This window comes from Trachinotus anak, unplaced genomic scaffold, assembly GCF_046630095.1.
Source record: "Trachinotus anak isolate AG129_WGS33_773 ecotype Australia unplaced genomic scaffold, CSIRO_AGI_Tana_v1 ptg000028l, whole genome shotgun sequence".
Classification (NCBI taxonomy): Eukaryota; Metazoa; Chordata; class Actinopteri; order Carangiformes; family Carangidae; genus Trachinotus; species Trachinotus anak.
Genome location: NW_027273879.1, coordinates 21992116 through 22012834, shown reverse-complemented (window position 1 = coordinate 22012834; position 20719 = coordinate 21992116). Strand labels below are relative to the sequence as shown.

The 20719-nt window shown below is 48.8% G+C and overlaps 1 protein-coding gene across 2 annotated transcripts in view; it reads right to left on the bottom strand.

Annotated features, from left to right (window-relative positions):
* Positions 1–20719, bottom strand: part of tln1 (talin 1) — a 50138-nt gene that overhangs the window by 5566 nt on the left and 23853 nt on the right. For both annotated transcript variants that reach the window (XM_071467063.1, XM_071467064.1), the window contains exons 20-55: positions 20404–20698; positions 19963–20129; positions 19752–19880; positions 18954–19067; positions 18679–18792; positions 18268–18402; positions 18015–18143; positions 17814–17916; positions 17236–17444; positions 17012–17131; positions 16488–16685; positions 15778–15917; positions 15598–15691; positions 15243–15332; positions 14627–14749; positions 14405–14548; positions 13780–13941; positions 13082–13222; positions 12785–12966; positions 12500–12632; positions 11978–12079; positions 11687–11857; positions 11196–11444; positions 9735–9854; positions 9506–9652; positions 9043–9209; positions 8577–8760; positions 8370–8495; positions 7985–8101; positions 7702–7887; positions 6828–6935; positions 4654–4759; positions 3534–3658; positions 3183–3308; positions 2558–2620; positions 2292–2474 (exon numbers count right to left, since the gene is read on the bottom strand). In XM_071467063.1, coding sequence (XP_071323164.1) covers positions 2292–2474; positions 2558–2620; positions 3183–3308; positions 3534–3658; positions 4654–4759; positions 6828–6935; positions 7702–7887; positions 7985–8101; positions 8370–8495; positions 8577–8760; positions 9043–9209; positions 9506–9652; positions 9735–9854; positions 11196–11444; positions 11687–11857; positions 11978–12079; positions 12500–12632; positions 12785–12966; positions 13082–13222; positions 13780–13941; positions 14405–14548; positions 14627–14749; positions 15243–15332; positions 15598–15691; positions 15778–15917; positions 16488–16685; positions 17012–17131; positions 17236–17444; positions 17814–17916; positions 18015–18143; positions 18268–18402; positions 18679–18792; positions 18954–19067; positions 19752–19880; positions 19963–20129; positions 20404–20698 — 5202 coding nt within the window. The remainder of the gene's footprint in view (positions 1–2291; positions 2475–2557; positions 2621–3182; positions 3309–3533; positions 3659–4653; positions 4760–6827; positions 6936–7701; positions 7888–7984; positions 8102–8369; positions 8496–8576; positions 8761–9042; positions 9210–9505; positions 9653–9734; positions 9855–11195; positions 11445–11686; positions 11858–11977; positions 12080–12499; positions 12633–12784; positions 12967–13081; positions 13223–13779; positions 13942–14404; positions 14549–14626; positions 14750–15242; positions 15333–15597; positions 15692–15777; positions 15918–16487; positions 16686–17011; positions 17132–17235; positions 17445–17813; positions 17917–18014; positions 18144–18267; positions 18403–18678; positions 18793–18953; positions 19068–19751; positions 19881–19962; positions 20130–20403; positions 20699–20719) is intronic.

Sequence of the window (20719 nt, the reverse complement as noted above, 5' to 3'; positions counted from 1 at the left end):
GAGTTTTAGGCAGGGAGGGTCCATGAAAAAGATCCAGTTGATTGCATTATGGGAAATGTAGGATGTGGTGTTTTTGGATGTTGAGTAATAATAGACCAAGGTCAGGATATCTCAGCCTCTGCTTCTGTGTTTCTAAATCTGCTGCTATGTGAATTCTGTGGATTAGTCCTTTAAAGTGGCTGAAATGCAGCAGGATGTAAAGTGCTCTCTTACCTGTGCTAAATATAGAGCATGCTAATCCTGATGTAGCAGCTGTACAGATCACGCAGCTCACCTGTAACCCTAAACACTCTACAGTCCTTTCTAAGAATAGACTCTAACATACTGTATGCGCTCCAGCAACCTCAGCTGTTGCAGAGCGGCTGATGTGATTGTTCCTTCAACAGGTACAGCAGCTCTGAGTCATCTGCACAGTGAGAATCACACCTGTTACTGTGCACCTGCCCAGATCAGGTGTCAGTCTGACAAAGCAGAATTAGAGGGTTACAGATCTAACTCTGGCTTTTCAGTGTCCAGATGACAGCTCAAATCCAAACACACTCTGTTGCCACAGTGACCAGTTCCAATCCCTTGCCTCTACTTTACTCATGTTTTTATCTCAGATCCAAACCCACAGTGTGTTAGTCCGTCTCTCAACACAGCCCTCCCGTCTGTGGCCTTCAGCTCATTGGTTCTTACTGAGGATGTATATAAGCATTTAAAAACAGCTCATAAACATCTAGTTTCAGTTTTTAAAGTGTCAGTAAACTGCTCCTCACTGTGGTTTTTATCAGTCAAACAAGAGGAAGTAGAGCATTTGTTGGGGACTATTTTCAACAGCAGTTTGATCCACATTTGGTGCTATAGAGAGTATTTGTGGCAGCGGAACAGGGCGTGTGTGTGTGTGTGTGTAGCTGTGAGGCTCAGAAGAATCAGGATCATCAACCTGTTGGTAGATTCAGTCACTGTTGGTTTTAATCTGTATGAAATTAGCTGCCTGTCAAAAAAATCCAGATTTTCACGAGATTTATGATTTAATCGTTAGATGATTAGATAAAAGGGTGATCAGAGTTGCTGTGTGACAGGGTGACAGGGTCTATGTTTGAGATGACAGCTCTTTAAGATACTGTCGTTTTAACTTCCTGTTGATGGAGCCTCAGCTGTCAAGGAAACACTGCTGGATTCTGTCAAACAACACTGACTGTTTACTGACTGTTCAGACTGTTTACTGACTGTTCACTAACTGTTCAGTTTAGTGACTGTTTACTGACTGTTTACTAACTGTTCACTGTTAACTGTCTGTTCAGACTGTTTACTGACTGTTCACTGACTGTTTAGTGACTGTTCAGACTGTTTACTGACTGTTCACTAACTGTTCAGTTTACTGACTGTTCAGACTGTTCACTGACTGTTGAGACTGTTTACTAACTGTTCAGACTGTTTAGTAACTGTTCACTAACTGTTGAGTTTAGTGACTGTTTACTTACTGTTTACTGACTGTTCAGACTGTTCACTGACTGTTCAGACTGTTTACTAACTGTTCTGACTGTTTACTGACTGTTCATTGACTGTTTAGACTGCTCACTGACTGTTCAGTTTAGTGACTGTTTACTGTTCAGATTGTTCACTGACTGTTGAGACTGTTTACTAACTGTTGACTGACTGTTGAGACTGTTGACTGACTGTTGAGACTGTTTACTAACTGTTCACTGACCATTTACTAACTGTTCAGACTGTTTACTGACTGTTCACAGACTGTTTAAAGTGTTCACTGTCTGTTTACTGACTGCTAACTGACTTTTCAGACTGTTCACTAACTGTTCCGACTGTTTACTGACTGCTCACTGACTGCTAACTGACTGTTCAGACTATTAACTGTTCAGACTGTTTACTGACTGTTTACTGACTGTTCACTGACTGTTCAGACTGTTCAGACTGTTCAGACTGTTTACTGACTGATTTCCTGAGTCCTGATGATGACAATGATGGTGGTGGTCAGGTGCTGTGGTGATGAGCAGTCTGTATCTGTGCAGGATCCTCTGATCACCTGAAAACTGTTCACTTCCTGTCAGTCCTTCATGTTGACACCTGCTGGTGTGTTTGTGTGTCAGAAAACATGTGGCTCAGAACTAAAGGTCAACAGTGGCTTCTTGTTTCCTTGGTTCAGAGCAAACAACCTCAGGTGTGACAGTGACCTGAGACTCCATTATCACCACCTCTGTCTCTCTACCATCAGGAGCTGTCAGCTTCCCTTGTGATCTTTATTTGACACACACATACAACAGTGTGTGATTGACATGAACAGTGCTGACCTGGAGCCTCTTCATGGTCTGGGAGTCCTGGTCGGCCTTGACCTTGCAGGCCACCAGCAGCTGAGCGGTGGAGGCCGCCACCTGCTTGGCTGACGAGATGAGTTTCTCCTCACTGGCGTGTCCCTGCACCGCGGAGTTGGCTGCCTCGCACAGGTTGTTGGTTGCTGCAGCAACCATTCGAGCCTGAGGAGTCAAAGGTAAGAAGGTGAGGTGTTTGATGATCAACTAAGAGAAGTTCTGAATTCTTCTTGAGGTAAGAGACTTACAGCTGAAATCAGCCCCTGAGACCACTGTCCATCATCCACGGCGTTAGCTGGGATCGCTCCCACCTAAGAAGAGAACAATCACACGTCACCAGTCTGAAGAGCTCAGGGATCTCCAAACAGAGTTCATGCTGGAAATGACAGGGACCAGTTTTCAGTCTGGATCATCCCATGAAATCAGGATGATACAGTGATACTGAGGATACATCTACGTCTACAGGTGTTTCCCCCAGCCTGGTTTTTCTCATCCACCTGGATGACACTCAAACTCTTTGCCTAAGCTTCAGTTCACATGATGCAAATGATGGATTCTTCTTTTCAATGATCAGCTAGCTTCAGTTTTAGTTTCTTGTTTGTGAGAGAATAAGGAACATTATGAAGTTGAAGATATCATTGCTGCACTTTTTTTCTCCAGGGTCCTGAAACTTTTCTGTCAGTTTGTTGCTGTGTGGTGGAGTCTACATAGACACAGTACTGTTGTCCAGATGTTGGATGCCACACCTTCATATCTGAATGGAAGTAAAGGTATCTCAGAAATGGGCTATCAGGTGTTAGAGTGTGGCCTGTGGACTGTGAACCCTGGTGGACTCAGTGTGAGCCTCCGACCTTCGGCCTGGTCCACACGTACCTTCCCCTGAGCCACCAGCTCCCTCTGTGCAGCTGAGGCAGCTTTCACTAGAGCACTGGTGGCAGCGGCGATGGACTTGGCTGCCTCCAGAATCTGCTCCTCAAAGTTCAGGCTCTCGTCTGCTTCCTGTTTACAAGAGAGGGAAACCAATCAATAATCAATAAACAGCTTGTGTTAGCAGGGCTAGTCCACAGTAACATACAGACTAATGCTAACAGGGTGGTGTCAGTGTGAGCCATCACTCGTGTGAGGTGCTGACAGTTCGGAGGCTGTGCAGCTCTGTGACCCTGTGGTAGGGTTAACAGGCTCAGTTAGACCCCCAAACCCCCCCAACCCCACCCCCCCTCCAACCTTAGGCTTGGTCCTGGGCCTCAGCTGCTCCAGTTTTTTGGCAGCTGCTTCAATTGCGGCTGCTGCTCCCAGCAGCTCGTTCTCTGCAATGACGGTGGGGTCCTCGGGGTCCACCCACTCTGTGCCTGCAACACACACCACCAGATTACGTTAGTCTGCACCTGTGTCCCAGGACGTCTGCTGAACGTGGTTCAATGACAACATAAGTCATTGATTCTCCATCGGTGTCCTCTGGCTCCACCTCAGACACACACCTCACTCACGTTCATGATGTTCTCACTGAGCTGAGAGCTGCTTCATTTATCACAGGTCAGAGCTGATGATCACAAGAGAACACAGCAGGGCTCAATAATGATTACTGATCGGTAGTACGTGCTGCAACATGATCTTTAACCCTTCACCCTCCAGCGTGTCAGATAAACGACACTGACCCAGCTCTTGCTGGTCCTCCTGATTAAAGGTGCTGCTGTCACATCTCATCAGAGTCTGAGGTTCATATTCTGGACTGTATCACTCACTGTTGTTGTCCAATCAGGAGCTGAATGAAGCCCTGAACCTGCAGGTCATGTGTCTGAATCTGTCACATGATGTGTTCATGGTTCCACCTCATTTGTACTTGACTTGCACCGGGCTCTGTGGACCTCTGAGCCAATGTCAGCCCAGGGTCAGGTCTGGATCTCAGTCTGCGTAACTTCTACAGGAGGCGTCAGTCAGAGTTAAAGTCCTGGGCGGCGCAGTAGTCGAGTGTTGAGTGGTTAGGGTGCGAACCATGTGTGAGCGCAAGACGCTCTTAGCAGGCAGTCACCGGTTCGACTCCTGATCGGTCTGACTGTTTCCTGCATGTCATTCCCCTGTCTCTACCCCCTTTCCTGTCAGTCTCCACTGATCTATCATAAAGGCACAAAAAGCCCCCCCCCGCCCAAAAAAAAAAAAAAAAAGAGTTAAAGTCCTGACACTGAACTGGACCATTTTAAAAGTCATTAATGTAGATATTTATGTGTGGTGTCAATCTTCTCATCATCTTGTCACCATGATGAAACAGCTGGTAAACATCTGCTCTCATCTCTACAACTGTCCCACTGTGCAAGAAGACTCAGACAGAGGTCAAAGGTTAACTTACCTTTCATGGCCTCAGCAGCCTGGATGAGCTCAGTGACGGAGCCCGCCACCCTCTTGGAGTAACCAGCCAACTGCTGCTTCAGGTCATGAGATGGTTTCTGGATGATCTGTGGATAGAAACATACACAGCCTTTAGTTCCACCTTTACACTGATGATCAACATCAAGGCCCAGCCTGTGATGAGCTGATGCTAAGCTATCGCTAAGATGATATAGGTAGGCACATGGTGGAGCAGAACACCTCACTGACACACAGCTGCTGGGTTTCCTTTTAGTCCAGGTCTGAGAGGACCGTGGACAGGTGACAGGTGAGAAGGTTAGTGGCTCAGTATCAGTCTGCTGCCATGTGGTGAGTAATGACAGATCACATCAACATCATCATCATCATCATCATCATCATCATCATCATCCTCCTCCCCAGCTTCACTGTGTCTGCAGCAGTAAGTCAGTCTTCATGCTGCTCCTCTGCGTGTGCGTGAGACAGTGAGTTTGTTTCCACAGTGAGACACTGACCAAGTTATGAACTCTTCATGTTTGACTCATTCATGTTGTATTGGTCCTAATATCAATATGTAGTTATAGAGGCACTGATGTGACCACAGTCTGAACCCAGATCAAGCAGCTCATACTGATGCTAGATGGTCTCATCAGTGACAACTCTGAGCTGTGTCCTAGGTGGACATGCACTATTCAGGTTGGAGCAGTGTGTGACAGGTGCAGGGCATTAACAGGGCTCAGCCCACACCCAGCTCAAGTTCATTCAGATGTGTTGTCATGAGAGAGAGGCCACGACGTAACTGCACAGGAACGCACACAGCATGCCAACCTACTGCCAAATATCCACATGCTGCACACCAACACACAACATACATGTTCACACAACGCTCGGTGCAGAGAGAACACCACTACCTGATTAAACTGTAGTAGAGACAGTGTTTAACCAACACAATTAACCAAGTACTAGTAAGTGTTAAACAGTATTGAACAGTGTTAAACGGTGTTAGACAGTGTTAAACACTGTTGAACAATGTTAAACCGTGAAACAGTGTTGAACAGTGTTACGGTGTTAGACAGTGTTAAACAGTGTTGAAAAGTGTTGAACAGTGTTGCGGTGTTGAACGGTGTTGCACAGTGTTTAACTGTGTAAAATGGTGTTGAACAGTTCTGAACAGTATTTAACAGTGCTTAACGGTGCTGAACTGTGTTATGGTGTTAAACAGTGTTGAACTGTATTAAAGGTTGTTGAACAGTTTTACAGTGTTGAATGGTTTTAGTGTTAAACAGTGTTGAAGGGTGTTTAACAGTGTTGAATAGTGTTGAGCAGTCTTGAACAGTGTTAAACAGTGTTAGACAGAATGACAGTGGAGAAAACATGTTTGTGTCACACCAACACAGACATTTGGTGCAACAGTCCTTGAAAAGCTCGACGAGGTTTAAAGATGACATGTCTGACTGTGCTGTGTTCAACACAGCAACAACTACTTAAACATGTCACTGAGCAACATGATCATGAGTCAGTGGGAGAACATGATTTCCTACAGAGGTCAGGACCACAGAGACACAGGCTGCTTGTGGGTCTGCCGCCATCAGAGGTTAGGACCACAGTCAACATGGAACCTGTGACCTCCTACTTTTCTATGTCAACTGACCCTATGTGATTGGTCAAAAGCTCCAGTCTGAGAGGTTGAAAAGGTCTGAGGTCAGAGAGTTTTGAGCGGTCCGTGGTCTGAGAGGTCTGAGGGGTCCGAGGTCTGAGGGGTCTGACATCTGAGGGGTCTGGGGTCTGTCTCTTGCAGAATCAGACTGAGCCCTGTCACTGTATCTGACACCAAACTTTACAGGAAACATCAGTGAGATTGTGAAATGACATTTTAAAACTTCCTGAGGACAGGTACAACCATACAGGTTCTTCAGGTACAACCAGACCAGTTCTTCAGATACTACCACACCAGCTCTTTAGATACAACCAGACCGGTTCTTCAGGTACAACCAGACCAGTTCCTCAGGTACAACCACAGCAGTTCTTCAGGTACAACCAGACCGGTTCACAAGGTACAACCAGACAGGTCACATGACCAGTGATCAATAACCACCTCCTCACACGTCCATAATGTGTCAGTGACAGTGATACAGCTGGAGATGTTCGCATGTGTGTGTGTGTATAATGAGGTCTTACCACCAACACATGCTCCAGCAGTCCCAGATATCCAGAGGCACATTCGTTGCCATAGCGCAGAGCTCTCATCTGGACCTCTTTGCTGACCTCAGGGTGGTAGGCAGCTTCCTGAAGGACAAGGAGAAAAGGAGGAGAAGGCGAAAGAGGAGGATGAAGGGGAGGAGGAGGAGGAAGAAGATAAGGAGGAGGAAGAGGAGGAGGAGGATTAGAAGGGGGAGGAGGAGGAGGAGGATGAGGAAGAGGAAGACTGATCTCGTCCTCTTCATTAAATCACTGTGACATTTCCTTCAGTGTTTATGTATTACATTTATTTTCCCAGCATCACTTTCTTCTCTGTTCTGATCTTCTCACTGTCTCATGATGTTGTTTACTGTGTCCAAATTTCTGTCACACAGAACTCTGTGAGCTACGTTTCTTGTCATGAAAGGTTTATAAATAGAGTTTGTTATTAGAGGTTAAAATCGTCAACAGTGATGGTCAGTTGGTTCAGAGACACACGATCTTTCATTCTTATAAATCTGAATACAGTTCTGACATTGAAAATATGAAAATTACAGGTGGGCGTGTCTGGTGTGGTCATCATAGTGACTGCTCTCTCAGGATATTTGCATAAATGTGAAGCAATTGGCTGACGCCTGCTCTCCTGCTTGAAAAGTTGAACTCAAACAACAGAACCAGTGTGTCGGTCAACAACAGGTGATGTCACCTGAAGGAGAGGCTGTTACAGTCAGGTGTTCATCATTTGTTACAAGGAGCAGCACAGTGGTACACACAACTGTGAACTGTAGACCATCATCATCATCATCACCTGAGTGTATCACCACCACCTGTGGACCCTGACCTCCTGACCACCTGACCTGAAGCCCAGGTGTACCTTGCAGGAATGCAGCATGTCAGCGATGGCTCTTCTGCTGAGGTTTGCCGTGGCGATGATGTCTTCCTGACGACAAGAGTTCCCAGCAGCCACTGCCTTTGCTGTTGCCATAGTGATTCCTTTAGTCATGCGAATGAACTCCTCTGGTGTGGTGGTCTTTGGTGGTGGGTCAGAGCTGCTGAACACCTGTGTGGGTGAGAGAGTGTGGTTTGAGCTGGTTGAGTGCTGCAGCACCTCATGCAGGTGGAGAAGTGCAAAAACATCGGCGACAGTAATGACTCACAGCCAGCTCCTGTTTGATGTGTTCGATCGTGGCCTCCAAAGCTCTGGTCCCCTTGGTGGCCTCATCCTCCACGGCCTTCACTGTCTTCAGGAGGGACGTCACATTGGTCACCATCACCTACAATGACAGGTAGGGTCATGTGACCGCGCTCATACGGATACACGTCACAAACAGACCACACAGGCCTCAGTAAAACATTACAACACACCCGGTGCTCTTTGTGACATCTAAACCTAAAGCGCAGCCACCACGCCCACCTCACTCTGATTGGTCAGCTGTGCAGAGGTGAGACAGGCTGCAGGGTTGTCTCTCTGCTCGCTTCATCCAAGCCTCACCTGCAAGAGGTGTAGAAGTGTGGAGCAGCAGACTGGTCTCTGTCTCTTACCTTAGCAGAGTTCTTGAGCTGCAGCATGCTGGGGTCATCATGAGGTTTGCCTGCAGCTGCCTTGGTGGTGCTGATGAGGTTCCCCAGAGCTTTGGCTACATCCTTCACTGCATTGATCAGGACCACCTGTGGAGAGCAGGACACAGCTATTCAGTCTCACCTGATACCTTTATAGGGAAGCACAGAGCTGTAGTCTATGGTCCATACCTGGGTCTCTGGGTCTTCAGAACCCAGGCTGGCAGCTCCCAGTTTGACCACATCAGCCAGTTTCGTGATGGTGGACACTGAGGACTGGGCAGCCTGGGCCAGTTTCTCCTGACTGGCTCCAGCCCCCGACACCAGCAGCTTGGTGTCCTCCACCAGAGCCTTGGCGGTCTTCAGGATGCACTCTCTGCAGACAGGGGGGGCAGCAGGGTTATTACAGACTGAACTAGCCCCCACCCACAAACCCCTCCTCCTCTTCTGTTGAGACATGAAGTTTAGCCTGCTAACGTCTAGGGCTTATGGGAAATGGTGTTATTAAAGACAAATATTAGATCTCCACAGACCTACTAGCCTGATCTTAACAAATGAAGTGAGCAAGACATCGTACTGTGGACTGTTTTCTACCTCCTGCAGCAGAACCCACAGGTCCTGGTCTCCGTCTACTGAGGGTCTCTGAGGTTTTCAGTACCTGTGGTCAGCGAAGGTCTCTGCGTTCTCTCTGTTCAGAGTTCCTGCTGTAGCAAACATGATGGTGGTGTCAAGGTCTGCGATGATTCCAGAAACAGCGCTGGCGGCTGTGATGCAGGCCTGGGTGCCACGGTTTCCCGCCTGCAGGGATGCCAGCACATGGGAGACCTGCAAGAAGAGGACCGGAACAGAGGTTGGACTTGAATGGACCCATTCAAATATGATCTAATGTGTCAGTTCACAAATGTCCAGGGCTCTTCATGATGAGACAGCAGGACTTCAGTGCCTTGACATCCTGGGCTTACTGGGTTACCATGCCAACCATCAATAGTAACATCCCCTGTTCAGATCCTGCAGAGACCTGAGTTGCATCCCTCCCACACTTGTTTCCTGTCACTGCTCATGTTTCATTAAACACCAAAAAAAAGAAGCAGCAGAAGTGAGGTGATTGGCTGAGCTCTGACCTTCTCGGAGACCTTGCGGGCGCTTTCTATCAGCTCCTTCTTGGTGAATGAGTCATTGGGACTGCACTGCAGAGCTCCAGCTTTGGTCACCAGACCCGTGCAGCTGAAACCCAGCTCCCCTACCTGCTTCTTGATGTGAGAACCGATCTGGACAAAAATACAGTGAAGAGAGTGAGACACGAAGCCAACCTCTGACCTGACTCTGCAGCTGGCTGCTGGTTTCATTCACCTCATCATTCTCTGCAGTCACGGCTGCATATTTGGCCTCATTGGCCAGATTTCCAAACTCATTGGTCAGTTGGTTGGCGAGTCCTCCGAGGTCGTCTGGGTTGGTGTTTGACTTGGTCACCTGAGGACAGAGGACGTTAGTTCATCTGTCAGGTGGCAATAAACACAACAGTCACTAAAGACGGTGAGGTGCCCTGTCACAGGGACGGGGCTTGAACTGTTTTAGGGGCAGGGGTTGGACTGTCAGAGGGGCGGAGTGGAGTGAGATTGAAATTCTCTTTCTATTGTGAGAAGCATTTGGATGGCAGCTGGTCCTAACTAACTAACTAACCTGTTACTCAGGAAGTAGTTTGTTGTCATTGTGTGGTGAGTGGGCAGCAGAGAGGAAGCAATGCTGAACCAGAACCAGAGCAGCTCCAGACGTGTTCATATATGATGAATGAATGAATAACAAAGCTTCTCTGAGACACAAAAACATCTTCACACAAACAAACTCCACCTGTCTGCATGTCACATTCACAGCCCCACCCACTGTTTCCCTCCCAGCTTCAGCCACAGCACAGGTATAAATGTCACCAGGTGGATTTCAGCCTGACTGCACCATGATAGGGGTGGGGCCTCACGATGGGGGTAGGACAGGGCAGGACCTAATACTGTCACAGGGCTGGAGCCTGATTAGGGCTGGGCGATATGGACCAAAATTCATATCTCGATATTTTTTAGCTGAATGGCGATATATGATATATATCTCGACATTTTTTTCCATGTAATAACAAAGCAGACAGTCCTAGTTTGAAGCCACATGGGCCAGCCACTTTTAATAACATTCAGCAGCTGCACAGGATTAACATGCACATTAAATGGTGCAGAAAAAAAACAGCATATATTAAATTAAGAAACTTCTTGAATAAAATAAAAAAAACGCGTCTTTCTGTTCCACATCTGCCACTTTAAATCCAAACCACCTCCAAATTACCGAGCCAGTTGTTTTTCTTTTGCTAACCAGTTCTTCGTCGTCCCCTGTGTCCGTTTTGCTCTTCTCCGTCTCCATCTCGTTTACGCCGCCATCCGTCTACTCAGTGTGCGGGGGGTGGGGGTGGGGCCATGTAGGTAGTGAAGAGGTGAGGGGTCGTGGCATGTGTTGTGAGGGGTGGGGCGTCATGGCATGCGCGTAGAGAGAGGCTGGGAGAAGCTGAGTTTGACAGTGCTGTATCGATATAAACGATATGACATAATTCTCTATCGCGCATGAAAAAATATCGATATAAATTAAAAACTCGACATATCGCCCAGCCCTAAGCCTGATGCTGTTAGGGGGCAGGGTCAGATGCAGGTGACAGGAGGCAGGGCTAGCTGCTGTAACAGACTGTTCGTTTTTGGACAAATGAGAAGTGATGTTTACTGTTCAGCTCCTTCAGGAACAGCTCTGCCTACTGGATGATGATGGATGATGACGTCTTACCATCTCCTGTACGGTGACAGCAATGGCCTTGGCCGTCTTAACCATGGTGGTCTGGTAGTCCACAAAGGTGCCTTCAGGTTCGAGCGCAGGTGTGTCCTCCATTTTATTGATGGCATCATTGATGGAGTCCACCATCCCGCCCACAGCACCAGCTGCACTTGCGGCTTCAGCCAGAGTGGCCCCCAGGTCGTCCACTGCCTCTTTCATCATCTGCACGGACTCCTCCAGGGCCTCCTGCATGTGTGCTGCCTGGAAAACAGGTAACACACCTGGGTGAGGATGAGGTGTTCAGACATCACAATGACATCAGATAAAGCTGAAGAGACAGGGCTGCTGTGATCTTGTCTGTGACCGCAGCCTGAGGCTGACCGGTCATGACATCATCACACAACCACACTTCACATAACACAACTATCACTGTATGTATTAGGCTGCCTTAACACTGCACCATTAAAGGCTGGACTCTGGATGACCAGGACCAGGTTCAGTACCTTGGGGTTTCCTCCAGCCTCTTTGGCGGTGTAGAGCATCTGCAGGGCTGACTCTGTCAGGGTCTTGGTCTGGTCCAAGACCGCCATCTGCTGTTGGCTGCTGAGGATCTTGGACGCTGTGCCGATAGCTGCCATGATGAGGGGCTCGAAGTAGCTGGCCATCTGAGACACCTGTTCAAAGGTGAGGGAACAATGAATAATAATGTCAGCGTGGCTCTGGTCTCTGGTCCACACTCAGACCAGAGACCAGAGACCAGACTACAGCTCTGAGTGGAGCTTTCGGTGCTTCACCTTGTGTCCCAGCTGGGAGGCCTCGGAGCGAGCAGCCACAGCTACAGGGTCAATCAGGTTACTGATCTCATGGACCGAGGCCGCCATCTGCTCATGGAGGGTCTGAAAAACACACACACACACACACACACACACACACACACACACAAAAACTGACCATCACTGTCTGAGGATTCTCACAGGTGAACTCTGAGTCACATGACACCTGCTGGTGTGACCTCAGGTGACTCTGACCGAACACCTGTCGCAGGTGGAGACACTGCATCAACAACAAGAATAAACATCATGTGAGTGTGGATGCTCATTAGCTGAAGAATGCCATGGGTCAGGGCTGAAAGCTCTGGAAAGAGTTTTAGTTCCTTCATCGTAGAAAATAAATCAGAAATGATGAAACAGGAAAAAGAGTCACAAGACTCAGACCATGTGACCGTTTGGAGATGACGTCATGATTCAACCTGGAAGTTTAAGATGACAACCTGACACAGTGTGTGTGTGTGTGTGTGTGTGTGTGTGTGTGTGTACCTCCATGGAGATGTCCTCTCGGGGGGTCAGCTGCTGACTGATAGCAGCCAGAGAAGCCTGGTCCACCTCCCTGATGCATCCGTTCAGAACCTCGATAGCATCGTCACACTCTCTCTGACCAGGAGCCTTCTCTCTGCACACACACACATTCTCACACGATGACGATGACAGTATTCATATGGAGTGAAACAGCTGTGACTGTAGAAGAAGTTGGTCACCATCACAAACCTACAGCCTCAGGGTGGTGGTGGTAGTGGTGGTGGTGGTGGTGGTGGCAGACATTACCTCATGTTGGTGATGAGCTTCTTTATGGAGTCGGACACAGTCCTGGAGTGTCCGGCCAGCACAGACCACTTGGGGGGGTCTTTGGGGTTGACGGCCAGAGAGCGGGCGGTCTGGATCAGACCGGTGGAGCTCTCCAGCATCGTCCTCGCTGCCACCACAATGGGCTCCATGGCTGCATGACCCTGGGGGAGGGGGGAGGCAGGACATCAGTGAGAGACTAAAGGTTTGAGACAGAAGAGTCTCCCCAAGCCCCCCAAGCCCCCCAAGCCCCCCCCCCACCGACAGGCGAGCTCTTACCTCGGGGCTGATCTGAGCAGGGATGCTGGCGAACTCTGGGTTGGAGGCGAAGGCAGTCAGGTTGTCCACAGCTTCTATCAGAGGACCAGTAGCAACGCGACACTTCTCCCTGTTCTCCTGGTTGAAGGCACCGTCCAGGGCCTGGACAGGGGACACTCTTTAGACCGGACTCTGAGTCAGTCAACGTCTCCATCACAAACCTGAACCTCTGTCAGACCTAATGTGGTATGAAGTGGATCAGTCCTGGACACGGACTGATCCCTAAGCCAAGTCAACCACTAGCTGATGGGCTCCTATTTAACCCCCCCGCCTCCCTCCCTCTCTGTACAGGTTTGTAGTAGAGGCTGGTCCAGGGTCTACTGTGTGATAACTGGGTTAAACACAAACTGAATCATCACATCAGCTGGTCCTGAGAAAAACCAGGTGACACACAGGAAGCAGGGAGCTGAACTCTGTGAGCTGGCCCTTTTGACTGTGCCTGCTTGGTAATCAGGACCAGGATCCTGAACCTGAACCTGAACCTGGATCAGGACCAGGACCAGGACCAGGACCAGGACCAATGAAACTCTTAATAACACTTAACACCTGATATCTGACACCTGACCTGTGGAGGGAGTGTGAAGGTGTGCTCCATCTCCTCAGCAACACTTCCTGTCAGCCCAGAAAACCACATGTCTGCAGATGGATGAAATACAGACCTTGATGGACTTGACCAGGTTGGCGGTGGTGTTGGCCACTTCTTTGGCTGACTGGACAAACTGCCTCTTGGCCACAGGGTTGGGGGTCTTGGAGGAGGCCAGGCGACAGGCGTTACACAGCGCAGAGGTGTGTTTGGCCACAATGGTGGCAGCAGAGAGCACCTGGGCAGAGAATCAGGTTCAATCAGTACTGGTTTCAACCACATGAAGAAGAATCATCAGAACCAGAATCAGAATCAAAATCCGAATCAGAACCAGAGCCAGAGCCAGAACCAGAACCAGAACACTTTACTGATCCACAGGGGGAAATTAGGTCACGTTACGGTCTGTCCCTCAAGAACAGAAATGTAACAGCACAGAATAGAGAATAAGATAAGATTATAGAGAAAATACAGATACAAATACAAATAAAATACAAATACAGACATAAAGTGTAAAAACATGTCCTCATACTATAATATACAAATATACAATATAAATATAAATATAAATACATAAGTATATTGTGGAAGTGCACAGTTTAAAATTGAGAATAGTAGTATTGAAATACTGCCCTCAAAGTTGTATAAGAACTATAAAGAAGTATAAATAAATAATGCAGTCAGCTTCAGAGGTCAGTGTTTACCTGGGACTGTGTGCAGGCCGGGTCCACCAGGTTCTGACAGGCCATCTGAATGGACTGATTAGCCCGTGCAAACTGAGCGGGATCCACCAGGCCCTTCTGACCTGCTGAGCTGTTGGGGTCTGACACCCCCACCAGGTAGGCAGCCTGGGGACAGAGCTAAGGTCAGTGAACAGGCCAGACCACATGGTGTCAGACTACAGACTAACAGAGTCAGGACTGTACCTGTGCAGCGGCCTCTGTCAGACCACACAGGGCTTTGGAGCCGGCACTGACTGAGTCACCGAACTCTGGCAGATTGGAGTTCTTGGCATTGTGGGAAATTCCGGCCATGGACTCACCGAGGACCTGAACCAGGAAGAGGCAGGTTCACACAGGAGACTGGTTTAGTTTGGTTAGTCTTCATGGTCTGAATACGACAGGTCAGTGAGCAGACAGAGATGCAAAACTGTAAATGACAGATCAGGATCAGGACTCAGACCTCATACCTTAGGATCAGGACTCAGACCCATCATCCTGTTCACTAAAGTCCTGATCAGACTGTTCCATAAGGCTGTTTTATGTCAGCAGCTGTCACATCTGTTACATCTGTAACAGTTTCCCCACTTTAATGTTTGAACTTTAACGTCTTTGGTTCAATGAAAAACTTTTTATGTTTTTGAATCAGTGAGAAAAGTTCAGTATTTTGTAAAGTTCAGTATCAGGAGTCAAACTCTTTGAGCTGACGCTCCACAGTGACTGAGGGACACAGAAGGGTTGAATTTTAACTCCTCTCCTGCAGGTGAGTAAATACAGCTGTGAAGGCCTGTGCAGGGAAATGATGATGTCAGCATAGTTTTACCTTAGAGTTCTCCATCACACTGTCAATGCAGTCAAAGTACGACAGCTCACTGACAGCCTCTGTAGGGTTCTCCAGCATCCCCCGCACCGACTGCACGCACGCACGCACGCACGCACACACACACACACACACACACACACACACACACACACACACAAACAAGAAATACACACATTACCTGCACATCTCAACTGTCTGTCCACATGACCTGTGCTCATCCTCATTCTTATTATCAGTCGGTCCAGGTGACATACAGAAACCAGTCCAGGAGTCATATAGAAACCAGTCAGACCTGGTTTAAACTGGTGACTGACCCACTGTGGAGGTGAGTCACATGATGGTTGATCAGTTTTACCTCCAGCTCTCTCAGAGCATTGTCACACTCCTTTTGACCCGGGGCCTGCTGGGTGCACATGGTGATCAGCTGGTTGATGCTGTCCGTCACTGCCCTGTGGACACACACACTCACAGATGTTAGGGACACGCAGGAAGTGAAAAACACTAAGAAACTAAGAGCCAGAGAAGCTCTCCTCACCGGGCGGCGGCTGCCAGCTGGTTCTTCAGGTTGGGGGAGCTGGGATCGGTGGACAGGGCCTTGGCTGCCAGCAGCAGTTTACTGGATGACATGGAGATGGTCTTCAGGTTGGACACCACCTGTGTCTGGTCCTCCTTAGACTGGAGGAGGAGGAACAGTTTACAGCAGGGACCAGACAAGGATGTTTCTTCATTATCATCAACACACACACAAACGCTCCACTACAGCACCAAATGTGGATCAATCCACCACTGAAAATAGTCCCTCACACAGCACAGTTTCCTCCTGTTCAAAAAAGTCTGCAGTGATCAGCTGTTTGAAGAAATGACTAATTAAACTACACATCTGTTATCTGGTTTAAAGATTTACGTCCTCAGTGGGAACCAATGAGTCGAGAGCTACACACAGAGGAGGGAGGGTGTTGAGAAGTAGACCAACGCAGTGACCATGAGTTTGAACATGTGATTCATTAAGAAACATCATCATCATCAGATCAAAACTTTAAGGACATGATGATTAATATAAAATATATATGGTCAGAGCTTTTATTCTGAAAGTTTATGACAACACTGGAAATAATTAACTGTATCATGGGGGCATCAGAGTTCATACACTCATCACTTTATTAACACAGTTTTTCTCTGTGCCCTCCCTGTAGACTGGAGGGGGCGCTCTGTGTGTGTGTGTGTGTGCGTTCTTGTCGCTCTGACCTGGGATGTTCCCGCCATGTCAACTCCAGCCTTCAGGAAGTTGCTGAAGTCCTGGCCAAACTTGCTGGTGGCCCTGGCCAGGTCCTGGGTGGTTCCTCTGGAGGCCTGGACCACCTCATTGGCTGACTGGTTCAGACCAGCTGCCACCTCGTTGAGCTGAGTCTGAACCTCCTGGAAGCTCCTCCCACTGGATGGAAACTGCAGGAGGAAGAGGAAGAGAAGAAGGAAGTCCAGTGTGGAGGAGAGATACAACCAAAGTGGAGGTGGTTGCTATGACAACACCATCACCTGTTCACTGGTGTCAATCATGGAGGGGCTGTTTGTGACTAAGAGTAAAAATAGAAACACACAAACACCAGGACTAAAACACAGATTTACATCAAATGAGTTTCATATATATATTATAGCGTTTGACACATCAATGAGTCAGCCTGATGATGTCATCTATCAGACAGGTGTCAGCATTAATCTCTATAGTCACATGGTAATGATGCCATCTATCATACAGGTACAAGTGTACTGACCGAGTCAGACAGGAGTGTCTTGCTGGCTTCGCCCACGGTGCGGATGGCGTTGTCCACATCCCTCTGACCGGGGAGGCAGTTCACACATCTGTTCAAGGCCTGAGACACTGCCTTAGCCACCTACACACACACGCACAAGTCAAACACTTACATGTCTCTGCAGGATGATTTTTCCTGAATGATTGTGTTATTATCACTGAAGTGACCCTGCCCCCCCCCCGGACCTGGGCCAGTCTCTGCTGACTCTCTGCGTCTCCGGGCTTAGCGATGGCCCTCTTGGTCTCTTCGATAAGGTTGGCTGACTTGTCCATGACATCACCAGCACAGTCCAGCATGGCGTTACGCGCTGGTGAGTCATCTGTGGTGGCGGCAACTCCTCTGGCAGCCGAGGCCAACGACTTCAGAGCCTGAGCCACGTCTCTGGCTGCCATACCTGGATCGACCGGGAGAGACAAGAGTAACTTCAAGGTCAGCTCATTTGTTCCAATGACAACCAAAATATCCAGACATAAAATAAACAACAATCCAAACAAACACAGAAAAAAACAACAACAGAGCCTGTACACCTGAGTAGAACCCTCGATCAAAATGATGATGATGATGATGATGATGATGATGATGATGATGATGATGATGATGATGATGATTATATGTAGTTTCACCCTGTTTCTAACTCTGTGTCTACAAAACAAGCAGTGTAGGTCACCTGTGATCTCCATGTGTTTATGTCAAGACCTGACCGCTGATTGCCGCTAGTCTAAGTCAGGATGTGACAGGTGAGTGCAGTTATTGTTGAACTCACCTGTGTAGTTCTCATTGCCCTGTGTGGCCTCACTGAGCAGCTGAGCGACGGCTGAGCTCACAGCTTTGGTGCTGGTCCCTAGGTCCTGAGAGCACTTCTCCAGCTGTTTTGGGGGGGGGGTCAGACTGGTGAGGGATAGAGACAGTGTGTGTGCGCGTCTGTGTGCCTCAGTGTGTGTCTGTGTGTCTCAGTGTGTCTCACCGTCTCTCCTGGCAGTGGTCTCAGTTTTCCCTCCTCAGCTGAGGCCTTGGCCTCCTGGATGTCCTTCTCCAGACCTCTGACCATCGACAGAGCGTTGTCTATCTCCAGAGGACCACAGGCCTCCTGAGCCTGCTCACACGCACGCACGCACACACACACACACACACACACACACACACACATACTTCAAACACTGTCTTTTTGTGAAGTTTGTTTAAATCCAACTGATCCAGACAATGTGACACAGACGTACCTTCTGGGAGGCAGTGCGGAGCTCAGCCAGAGCGCTGGCCAGGTTCTTGGCACACTGGCTGAGCTGCATGGCTGAGGCCTGGTCACTGATGGTGGGAACAGTGGCCTTGGAGGCGGTGACCATCTTAGCTCCAGGCTGGAGGAGGAGAGGGGGAGACAAACTCTGAGGACAGGATGGAGGTGCTGGATAGACAAAGACCTGGGGCTAAAGTCTCCTGAAGGTAACACTCATCCTCTGCACCACCCACATCTACATTTTATGTTTTCATTTTAAGGCCTGAGTTCAGTGACATCACAGTGACATCACCACAAACACAGTGAGACTGTTGTTCCACTACTGTTCTGTTACAGAGGTTCAGCCCTACTGAGAGGGTGCAGAGGTGTAGTCCTGGTCCCTGGTAGACTGACAGACCTGCAGGAAGTTCTGACTGGCACTGATGAGGGCAAGCTGAGCACTGGGACTGTCAGGCTGAGACTGGCTCCCTCTGACCCCCTGGACCAGCTGAGGGATTTGCTCTGCAACCACCTGATGACACACATACACATACACACACACACACACACACACACACACACACACACACACACACACACACACACACACACACACACCTTAACATAGAGACATGATATACAGTGTGTGCAGCAGCTCAGGTGAGCAGACAGGTGCAGCTGGTGGTTGTTTACCTTACAGCTCTGGACCAGCTGTTGCTGTGCAGCCTGGTTCCTGTTGGAGGAGGCAGCGTGCTGAGCAGCAGCTATGGTCTGAGTGGCTGCTGCTGCTGCCTGTTTGGCTGCATTCTGACAGGAAACAGGAAACGTGTCAACACTGGGCTGGTGTACAACCACAAACTCCCATCCCATCACTGGAGTTATTGAAGCAGCTAACACAACGTTAGCAGCTAACCGTTGTGGTGATGTGGTGGTGTGGATGGGAAGTTTTTGGTGATGTTGTGGTGTTTTGTGGTGATGTGGTGGTGTTGTTGTATTGTGGTGATGTTGTGGTGTGTTGTGGTGATGTGGTGATCCTGTGGTGTTGTGGTGTAGTTGTAATGATGTGATGTGGTGGTGATGTGGTGATGTTTTGATGTTGTGGTGTTGTGATGATGTTGTAGTGTAGTGGTGATGTTGTGGTGTGTTGTGGTGATGTGGTGGTGTTGTGTGGTGATGTGGTGGTGATGTGGTGATGTTTTGATGTTGTGATGATGTTGTGGTGTTGTGATGATGTTGTGGTGATGTGGTGGTGATTTGATGATGTTTTGATGTTGTGATGATGTTGTGGTGTTGTGTGGTGATGTGGCGATGTTGTGATGTGGTGATATGGTGATGTTGTGGTGATGTGGTGTTATGGTGATGTGGTGGTGATGTGATGTTGTGATATGATGATTTGCGGATGTTGTGGTGGTGATGTGGTGATGTTGTGGTGGTGATGTGGTGATGTTGTGGTGGTGATGTGGTGATGTTGTGGAGGTTGTCCCTCGTTACCTCCAGCTTGTTGACCAGACGTTTCTTGATAGCATTCTGGGCAGCAGCATTGGTGGCCATGCGGAGACCTTCAGCAGCTTCTCTAAGCTTCTGCTGCTGCTCCTCACTGTCGGGGTTCGCTGCTGCTCCCTGAGGACACAGACATCGTTATAGACTGGACTGAAGATGTCTGCTCAGTGTGTTCAGTGCTGACGGATGATGGAAGTCACACCTTTGCTGCCTCCACCATCTTGGCGGTGGCATCAGCCAGCAGTTTGGCGGCTGACAGCAGCTTGCGTGAGTTCTCCAGGTCTGACTCTCCCTCTGCATCCATCTTGATGGCGTTGACCAAATCAGACGTGGCCTGGGCCAGGATACGAGCCTGACGCACCATCTCACCTGAAGAGGGAAGAAGAAGAAGAATTACCAGGTTAGAGATGATCGGCAGCTCACTGTCATCCTGTGACAGCTGCTGTCATGATTCATGTTCATGGTTCATCCTCTGGACACCATGAAAATCACACTTTAGAGAAACCTAATGTTTTTGCACCGAATTTGAGCTCAGGAGGTGTCAGATTCACTGAGGACCAGGAGGTCAGGAGTTCAACCTCGGAGGAGCAGGAGTGAGTGAAACCAGGAGCTATGAACACAACAGTAATGTGTCGTCACCCACCTGCGTCTCCCATTGAGCTGAAGATGTTCTCCGTCACGTCCAGGATGCGGTCGGTGGCCTCTCCGTGGCGTCCTATCGGATGGCCTCCACTGGCGTATTGTTTGATGTGTTGTAGCAGCTCATTGAGCGCCTGAGTGACACCTGTGGCAGCCACACCCACCTGTTTCAGGAGGCCCTCGTCATTGGTGGCCCCCTGTGATGCCTCCACGCAGCCTTCCACAGACTTAGCCACGAGCTTTCCGGCTTCAATCAGCTGCTCCTGACAGACTGGGGAGCTGATGGTTGGAGCCACCACCTGGACCAGGGAGAAGGTGGA